General features: G+C 30.8%; 1 protein-coding gene across 1 annotated transcript; it reads left to right on the top strand.

The window, feature by feature from the left end:
- Positions 1-5,223: 5,223 nt before the first annotated feature.
- Positions 5,224-7,807, top strand: LOC108484647 (uncharacterized). Its single transcript, XM_017788515.2, has 4 exons — positions 5,224-5,447; positions 6,160-6,374; positions 7,223-7,349; positions 7,509-7,807. The coding sequence occupies exons 2-4, from the start codon at positions 6,181-6,183 to the stop codon at positions 7,584-7,586; spliced, it is 399 nt and encodes a 132-aa protein (XP_017644004.1). The 5' UTR covers positions 5,224-5,447; positions 6,160-6,180; the 3' UTR covers positions 7,587-7,807.
- Positions 7,808-10,633: the final 2,826 nt, after the last annotated feature.

Genomic DNA, 10,633 nt, shown 5'->3' with positions numbered 1-10,633 from the left:
TGTTAAAAGGTTCTATTTTTTACTTGAATAATCAATCATTTTTACAAAATTACAACAAGGAAAAAGGTTTTAGCTTGCCTATGTTATTTAGATTCTTTATTTTTCTCGAGTACTAATGTCTAACACATGTATATGGGATATGAACTTCAATCTTATCCGTGTCAAGCACATACATGTATTTAACTCTACAATGAATGTTGCATCATCAATAAGGAATGATAATAAGGTTGCAAAAGGGTGTTTGGAATGCTCGTACGTAGGCAAAGAAAGAGTATTTGCAAAATAGTGTTTAAAATGCTCGTATGCTTTATTACAAGGTTTATGCTATGTACAAGAGTGGTGTAACACCCTTCGCCCGTATCCCTCGCCGGAACAGGGTTCGAGGTGCTACCAGATTTAAACTTATCCATTTATATAAAACCAGACCGTAAAAATTTTTGATCAATTTTAAACTTTTCATACACACGTATATTATCCTTTAATCGGGCTTACAAGGCCCAAAATATTCATGATGCATTATTAAATATTTACCTATGTCTTAGTCTTGTATCATTTACTTACTCAACTTTACAACCCTATACATGCCATAGACTCGAAACACTAAGATTTACTTACGCCGATAGCGTAGACTTGACAATGTGATAATATCTTTGACGGCCTCCAACCCGAGCTAACCTGGCAACCCTAGGGAATATGGGAAAGAAAAGGGGAGTAAGCTTTACTCTTAGTAAGTTCATAAGAAAACAATAAGCAACTCATTAACAAGTTTTATCAATGTTTACAACATAATCACAAATTCACTACAAGTTGTCTTCCTGAGCAATAGTCACTAAATTATTTATAACTGGAGTTACAAAACTCCAAACCAATTGCCGTTAATTTTCCCTGAAAATAGACTCATATATCTTCCATCCATAAAATTTTAAGAATTTTAGGTTTGACCAATCAATACCATATTTTTCTTAAAGTTTCCCCTGTTTCACTGTTTGACTAATCTGAACACTCTTCACTACGAATCAAATTTCTCATTGTACAGAATTCAAAATATGTTCTATTTGATTTCATTTGAAACTAGACTCATTAAGGAGTCTAAGAATATAAATTTTATCTTATAACCATTTTTGTACAAATTATAATGATTTTCTAAAACCAGAACAGGGGACCCCGAAGTCATTTGACTCTATCCCACGCCACTTCAAATATCTCATTATCAGAAATTCTTTTGCTTACACGGTTTCTTTTATAAGAAACTAGACTCATTAAGCTTTAATTACATAATTTATTCAGCTTCTAACTCAACTCCAACAATTTATGGTGATTTTCCAAAATCACATTACTGCTGCTGTTCCAAGCAGATTTATTACAAATTTACTCTTTCACACATTCTTTGCATTCACATTATTTAAACATGTATATCACTAATCAATTTCATCACATATCTATAATTTCACTCAAGCATAATCTCAATACAATACATCATGCTCAATGATTCGCACACAACCATTCAAATTAGCAATTATAAGATGATTCCGCACATAGTCCACCCTTATCGATAATTTACGATGGTTTTGCCCTTACTCACATATATGACATAGGCATTTTCACCTATGCTTCTCATTTCACATTCATGATTCAATTCCAATCGATCTAACATGCATAAGAATATATCACATACCTGGCCAACTTAATGCATTAAACAAATTCAATTGCCGATTTAACACAAGGTCTCATAGTCTTAGACTTTTATCAAATCACCGGCATTTAGCCTGCTAGGTTTTAAACTCGATAATATTATTCACCAGCTTAAAGCTTGCTAGGCTCAAAGCCCAAATATCACCATTATAAAGTCGTCTCATAAACAATTCATATAATATAGCATGTATACTTGTTTACTTTGCTCTATTTAATCATTCAATCATTCAATCACAATTTATAATATCCCTTTGAATCATTCAATATTTTGCACACTAAGTGTCATTCTCAATATCTCGCACACTAAGTGCCATTCTCAATATTTCGTACACTGAGTACCATATTTGATTGCCCTACACTAAGTGCCACATTTTGTCGATATGTCGTCGGACATTAAAATATTCACGATATACAATTTATACAATATTAAAGCATTAGAAACATCAATTTAACAATGCTTATTGCATACGAACTTACACGGCTAAATTGTAGAGATACCAAAGTTCGAGGGCATTTTGGTAATTTTCTCATTTTCTCGATTTTCCCCGATCTTGATCTAAATTAATAATTTCATTCAGTATATTAATTTAGACATTAAAACACCCATTTCAATCAATTTGGTCATTTTGTCATTTTTACAAAATTACCCTAAAGTTTTACTTTTATTCATTTTAGTCCCCGAGCTCAAAACATGCAAATTAACCATTTTAACCATAATTAAGCTTAGCCAAATGTTCATGGTATCAAAACAGTCCATAATTCACTTTATGGCAAAATTATAGTTTTGCCCCTAATATTTCAACTTCTTTACAATTTAGTCCCTATATCATAAAAATGCAAATTCATGAAATTGAGTAAAATTATACTATAGACGAATATCACTAGTGTCTCTATCAGCCCACACATTTCATTTATTTGACATTTTAACCTCAAAGTTTTCACATTTATCAATTTAGCCCTTAATTGTCAATTTCACAAAAATTCACTTAACAAAAAGTGTTTAACTATCAACAAGGACTCATATTCTTCCATTAAACTTCAAAGCCCTATTATACTCATCAATGGAAAATATCAAACTATTCAATGGTTTTGCAAAATAGTCCCCTCATTAGATAGATTAAGCAACAACGATCTCGAAAATATAAAAATAATTAAAAACGGGACTAGAAATGCCTACCATGCATTAGCTGAAAGTTGGAAGCTTCTTCCATGGCTTCTCAAGCCTCCATATTCGGCTGGTAAAAAGAGAATGAAAAAGATGACACCTTGATTCTTTTATTATATTCATTTTATTATTATTTTTAACCAATTTACAATATTAACCTTTATACACTTTATTTATTACACCAAATGCCAAGCCATCATATCCCACTATCTCTTTAATGGGCTAATTACCAAATAAGGACTTCTACTTTTAAGTTCTATATCTATTTAATACCTTTAGGTTATAGAACACAACTTTTGAACTTTACACAATTTAGTCCTTTTTGTTTAATTAACTATCGAAACGATAAAATTTTTCAACGAACTTTAATACCATCTTATTGCCACTACGTAAATATTTATAAAAATATTTACGACTCAGTTTATAGAAACAAGGTCCCGATACCTCATTTTCTAAACCCACTTGACCTTAGGGTCATACCACTTGAACTTAATAAATCGCTTATAAAATAAAAATCACAATATCAAAAACATTTTTAAAATCACAATTAACTCGTAAATATTAAATATAATATTTACCAACCTACTCGTTCGGATTTGGTGGCCCCGAAACCACTGTTCCGATCAACCCTAAAAAAACGGACTGTTACAAGTGGGTGGATTGACCCCTATTAATAGTGTTAAAATAGATGCCAATAATGACAATATAGAATGATCGTAAAACAATAAGAAAAGTAAAATAAAACACATAGATTTTATGTGGAAACCCTTTCAGAAAAAAAAACCACAGGCAGAGAAGAAGAAATTCACTAATGTTGAAAACTGAATGATAAACAATAAGAAAAGAAAAATAAAACACACAGATTTTACGTGGAAACCCTTTCGGGAAAAAACCGCAAGCAAAAGAGAAGAAATTCACTAATGTTGAAAACTGAATGATACAAGAGGTGTTTCAACTACATCTATTTAAAGGTTGAAAAGCCTTACATAGATCCCATTGTTTTACTACTGTATTTTCTTTAACAAGGGTTTGGATCACACAACTCTAACAATCTCCACCTTGACACGAATTCTCGAATTTAGATTGTTACGAGTTTAGATTAGCATGGACTGGCTTTTGAACTTGGACCTTTTTTTGATAGCTTTAGGTGCATATGAGCTTGGAATGCAACATTCAAAATTATCAGGAGTGAAATCGAACAATTACAAGGAGGCCCAAAGAAGGACGAGTGGGCTGTGGCCCAAAACACCCACACCCTAGCCTAGATTCGGCGCCTCAACCTCAACTATTCGTATGCTTCGGCACCTTAGACCGTGCTTCAGTGTGATTATCCTGCGAGCCCTAGCATTGTGCTACTGAGTTGCGGCACCAAGCTTGTGCGACATAAGATTCCTTTGCCATTTTGACTTGAGGCTACTGTTTTCTTTTTCAAATATTAAAGTCTAAGAAAGTATTGTAGCCCTAATTTAGGTCAATAAACTTTATAAATACAATATTTTTTAAGAGGGTAATATAACTTTTGATTGCATTGAACTTTTAGCTTATTGCAGACTTATCGTTTTTGCGCTATTATTTTATGGATTGATAAATCCACTTTTCTATTCAAAGGAATTTCGAAGTTTGATTCAGATAGTTGTTGAGATCTAATTGTTCTTAATCTTTTATTTGTTATTTAGTATTTGCATTTTTTCTTATTTAATTACAAATATTCAGGTTTATTGAATATAAGGTATGTATTCAATTGCTTAGAATAATTGCCTTCTCAATTAGAATTACTAAATCTGTAATTGTTTAATTGATTCTAATACTTATGACGAACATCATAGGTGAGTAAGACCAATATATGCATCCTATATTGTGTAGACATGTAATCTAATTTAAATGGACTCCACTAGTGTGTGTTTGTTGGTTAGAATTATGTTTATCTCGATTTTAATGCTATTTTTAAGTTAAACACTAAGTGAAAATTATAGGATAGCTTATTGATAAGAAAAATAATTTCAATCGAGCCGTCCCTTGGTTATCGAAACAGTAAGGAGAGATTGGTTACTAGGCCCGACATCGACAACTATAACTAGTTTATTAAAGAACATTGAAAATAATATTTTCATCAATGATCAAACTCATGAATTAAACGATAATTTTAGCTTTAACTACAACTTTATCATATTGATTCCCCCCAACTTTTTATTACTTTTTTTAATTTGACTTTAATTTTAATTTTTTAAAACTCCATTAATCTTTTTATTTTAAAAAAAATAAAATTATCATACTCTACTCGCTATTATTTAAAAAATTATTTTGTAATTCTGGGTATTGAATTTTGGGCTTGGATTTTACCCATGAATACCTAAGATATGAACCGACCTGGGTATTGAATTCTGGGCTTCTACTTTTAAATTTAACTTGCAGTCCCTGCCCAATCATTCATTTCGTCCTTTTTCTCCTTGTGTTTTCTCTCAACTCAAACTTTTTCAAATTTTAATTTTTATTCCTTTTCCGAAATCAAAGTAATTTTCAAGCAGATTCAGAACATTCCCATCTCAAGAAGAGTTTTCAAGCAGATTCAGAACATTCCCATCTCAAGAAGGTATGTAGATTGATTTCTATACCTTTATTTTATTTTACTTTACTATGTTTAAATTTTGCCCTTCTCCTCTTTAAACTGCAATTTTGGGTATCAAATTGTGTGTAGATTGAAAAGGTTATGCTGGAAATTTGTTTAATAAATTTTCTGGAAAAAAACAATCTTTTGAGATTAGTTGAATAAAAGAATTTTTTTTTTAATTATTTGGGTTTTTACTGGAAAATAAGAATTTATGGTTATTAAGCTGTAATTTTAGTTGAGCAAAACAATGGGTTCAATTCAACATTATTATTTAAAACAAAAAAGAAACTTAAATTTGTTTGAATTTGGAAAATTTGTTATATTGTGTTAATAGATAGCGAAAAATGTCAAACAAAAATTCTATAGGAAAATGAAGAGTTCGAGCTTCATGGGATATATATGTTTAAGGCTTCTATCTTTTACTTGAGTAAGTCACTCATCTGTATAAATTGCAAAGGGTTTTAGCTTATCTATGTTATTTCGAATCTTTATATTTCTTCAGTACCGGTATCTGACCCTTGGATATGGGATATGACCTTCAATCATATCCAGTTTCAAGCACATACCCGTATCTAACTCCTAAGTAACAGACTGATTTGCAATGAATAGTGCATTTGAGTTCTTTTTGGCTATCAGAACTCAATAGATAAGTAAATATAGCTTGAATTCTATTGAAACTGACATTCTTATACAGTTTGTTCATGATTTGCTGAAAATGACATCTGTTGAGGGAAATACGGCTGAGCCTCGGAAAACTAGTAATCCGGCTGCTAACACTGCTAAGATTCAGAGTTCATCATCATCATTCCGAAGGTGGGGTAGGAAGTATCCTTTTATCAGATATGGGCTTCCAATGATTTCGTTGACAGTGTTTGGGGCAGTTGGCCTTGGTCATCTCTTGCAGGGCAGGTTAGTTTCGGTACACTTGATTTGCAAATTGATTTTCCAAACCAGTTTAGTGGATGAGACCTATGTTTCATCTGGCAGTGAATATATCTGCTGTGCAGAGAACAGCATATGTCATGTTAACTTTGAGGGGCAAACCATGTTATGGCGTAAATAATTGGCTCAGTTCTGTTCACGGTGTATTTCTCATGATCGGAGTTGGACCTATGGTATTAGGCCGTCAGTTCTGATGGTGGTATATAGTTGTAAATTTTTAAAGTTGGAGAAAAGAATTCCAATGACAATAGGATGTAATCATATGATTGGAAATAGAAGGCTATTTTTGCATTCTTGTTTGACTTGAACTAATCTAGCACTATATGATTCTTACACCCACACATTCACTTGTATGTACATATCTTTCTGCGGTTTTCAGGTAGACAACCAAATTAGTAGTTTAAGAAAATGTTTTAGTATGATTCTTGGTTGGGCTCTTTATCGATTGAGTGTTGAGCATAAGGTTCAAGTTTGATCATCTATTAGTTTGGTTTGGTTGAGTTTAGTTGGTCGAGTTAGATGACCTTCTATCTGATTTTCTGACTGAAAATTCGAGGGCTTGATCGATGTCCATGAAAGGTGCCACTGCTTAAACTAAGAGTACTTATCACTGCTGCATTTTTGTCTATCTAGAGTTCACAAGAACACTTTCGGTTTGCATGTTCCAATTGAAAACTGCTGATCATTATGTGGACTTCTATTTTCAATATGATTATCTGTTTCGATCACTGTTGCAACACCTCTAATCCATAGTTAGTACTTACCATCATCATTTCGTTCGATCTTCTAAAATTTTAGACTATTTCGTAGTTCAGCAAGGATATAGCAAAGGTGAAAGATGATCAAGAATGGGAAATTATCGAGACGAGGAAAGCATTATCAAGAACAGGACCCGTTGATGCGTATAAGCCAAAAAAGATTTCATTAGAGGAAGAATTAAAGGTATACAATTTTTTTATTCTTATGTTATTCAAACTTGGCTCTGATCACCGGATATATCTCCATACCCATGTTTAAATGTGCATCGAACATGAATATCAAACATAAGTACTTTGAGAAAATGAAGACTCTTTGTGAGACGGTTTTTCTTCTGTTTTGTAGGCTTTGCAACAGAAGGTTGATATAGACAACTATGACTACAAAAAAATTCCGAAGCCAAATGAAGGCAACTCAGGCTAGTATATTTTGTGCTCTCAATCCCAAAGGTTTCTTTCAAACTTGCAGTAATATTAGGATTTTAGTGCTTTTTTTTTTTTTTTTTTATTGTGGTCGCTGCATCTTGATAAATACCCAGGTTTAATCCAAATCCGCTTAGAATATGTTGCTCATGTTGTTGTAGATTGTTGTGAAAACTTAAAACACAATTTTGGTAGTTGAGATTAATCATCATATATTTACCACCTTGAGATACGCAAGCTGATTTCCAACTTACTTAATTTGCATCTTCTCAGTTATCAGTCAGGAAAAAAGGTTTTCTTGTTGTTCAAGTTTACAATCTACACCTCGGGATGTTTTCTTGGTTTAAATCTGATATACTCAAACTGTTTGGACCGAGCAGTGAACCTACAAATGGCCTAGACAAACCCTTTGGAGTTCCCCTCGAAAGGACCTCTCAAGCAATCCCGAGCTTCTTAGAGACATCCTCTGAATCAACAATCGAGGGTTCCACACATTAATTGTCATATCAGACTTCATTTATTACGTCCCATCCTAGGTGACTGAAAGCATATTATAGCATTATTGGACCTAGATTTATAATGGTAGACCACTTGGCTACTTATCACTGACCCTCCTATAAGAGTCAATACATGATGCTTAAGGATCAAGGCTAAGAATATATAAGGCCCAAAGACGATCACCAAAGCCAATCCCTCCTCACCCTCCTTCCACCATGATCAACTTCTACTTCGACTCTCCCTTTCTCTTACTATCTCTAGTTATCTAACCTGGTGACTCTTTACCTTGTTCTAAACAAGATGAATCGTGCCTCTTTGCTATTCACACCGCCTTGTAAATCAAAGACAAATATATCATTTGTAAATCAAAAGATGGTTTCTTCTTTTAAATGCAAAAGTTATATAAAGATGATTTCTTGTTTTAAATTCGAGGTTATATATATATATATTTTAAATCAAAATAATTTTTTATATTTTTATTTATTATATTTATTTTATTCATTATAGAAATGATGAAATGCATTTCGTAATTATTTGCTGGATCATAAAAAAATCATTATTTAATCTAATTTTAGTAATCAAATATATGAAAAAAAGGTTAGAAACCTAAAATTAAACAATTACATTCAAATCCTAATTTTTTTCACCATTTCCTACTCAAAACCACTTGTTTCTTTACACAAAAAAGAAATCCCTTCATGTAAGCCTATTAAAAGCCTCTAATCCAATTTTTTTTTTCATAATATTACATCAAAAAATAAGCAAAAAAAAAAAAAACCAATTAAAGAATCAATAAAACAGAGATGGCCTCCAAGAAAAATAGATCAATAATGGTGATTTTAGAAATTAGTTCAAGCCTAGAACTTGTGCGATGTGTGAATAAATGCATGACATTTGAGTATATTGGTAGTGAGTTACACAAGAAGAGGATAAAACTCTAATAGTAATGTAAATAGTGTAACTTAAACTTAAGTGAATATTTTTATTTCATTATTTATGGAGCATCGAGATATAAAAATAGGGAAAGGATAGCTTTGAATAAATCACAATTAAACTTGATTATGTTTGGAAATCTGAATTTATGATTGATTTTAGAGTTATAGATTTGTAATTATGTTATATAAATATAAATGTAATGTTTACAGTTATTTTAAAATTCTATAAATTTGAAATATTTGTGAATTTGAAATCTATATTTTTATATATAATTTCAAATATACAATAATATTTAATCTTAGATTAAAGCTTATTTGATAACTCGTTGAAAAATTTTAAATCAACTAAAATTGAAAATTTCAGTGATATAATATTTTAAATGCCTTCGATATTCCATAATAAAATTACCTTTTAGAACTTTTTCAATAGAAAAAGAGAAAATAATGAATAAATAAAGACTATCTATTACTTAGTAGAAAATACGTTATTTTTCCTTTTAATACTATATCATCCTTTAAGAGAATCGTATTTAGACTACATATTCTATTCAGTAAAATTTTCTCTGAAACATAAGCCATAAATACATCAATTACATGTGAAAATTTATTCTAAGCATAAGTGTTACATTTTAGAATATGGAAAAAATTATCCGTAAAAGTATTATTGAGATTCTTGTACTAAGAATTAAATTATATTTTGTTCTTTCTAATTAAAAATAAATAAATTAACTCATATACTATTAAATAAAGAAACAAATTGATTTTTCCGTTCAGAGACGCCTTAAGAGTAAAACAAGTAAAGCCTTTACTTTAGGCCCTGAATATATATATATATATATATATATATATATATATATAGTCATAATTAACTATATAATGAAGTATTAAAAGCCGAAAAGTCAACATTAATGAGGCTTATGAAAGTAATTTTTATGGATTTCTAATTAGAAGTTATACAATCCATGCCGTTGTTATAGTCTAAATTTAGTATTTCATGATATGATTTCTTTTTGTTCTAAAACTGCATCTTTTTTTTTTGGAGTATTACAATGAATATATTCATTATTTTCTTCTTCAATGAAAAGATGAAAAATTTTACAAAATCATATATCAAGCCTAACTCTTAAATTATCGTCACCAACACATTGAGAAAGTCGTATTGAAAGTTTAAAACTATAAGATTTTAAGCTCCAAAAATAAGAGATACTTTGTTGAAATTAATTGAAGTTAGTGATGATCCTAAAATCAAAAGTGAATCTGAGCTTGTTAAATGAATTTGTAAGGTTGTCTTAGTATATTATTTTGACTATACCAACTATTCCATATTTAACAATCTCTTTGACAATGTGATCGATGTGTTTAGTCCTCTTAAAATGCCTACTCTATTGTTTTATATTTTGTCACAATACAATGTAATAACTTTTCACTATTCCATCTTTAACAATCTCTTTGACAATATGATCGATGTGTTTAGTCCTCTTAAAATGTCTACTCTATTGTTTTATTGTTATCACAATACAATGTAATAACTTTTCTCGTATTAGGAATTATTTTGAGGTCGAAGTCAAATGTTTCCTTAGTTGCTTCTAAAGCAACCACATATTTAGCTTCCATA

This window comes from Gossypium arboreum, chromosome 6 (genome assembly GCF_025698485.1).
Source record: "Gossypium arboreum isolate Shixiya-1 chromosome 6, ASM2569848v2, whole genome shotgun sequence".
Lineage (NCBI taxonomy): Eukaryota > Viridiplantae > Streptophyta > Magnoliopsida > Malvales > Malvaceae > Gossypium > Gossypium arboreum.
The sequence above is the reverse complement of the archived record's forward strand: the minus strand, read 5'-3'. Positions and strand labels throughout refer to the sequence as shown.

Bases quoted from the DNA above. Each gene is read 5' to 3' on its own strand.
- LOC108484647 (XM_017788515.2), top strand. From the start codon at position 6,181: ATGACATCTGTTGAGGGAAATACGGCTGAGCCTCGGAAAACTAGTAAT. The intron at 6,375-7,222 runs GTTAGTTTCGGT...TTCGTAGTTCAG, and splicing joins GGTCATCTCTTGCAGGGCAG to CAAGGATATAGCAAAGGTGA. The intron at 7,350-7,508 runs GTATACAATTTT...TCTGTTTTGTAG, and splicing joins CATTAGAGGAAGAATTAAAG to GCTTTGCAACAGAAGGTTGA.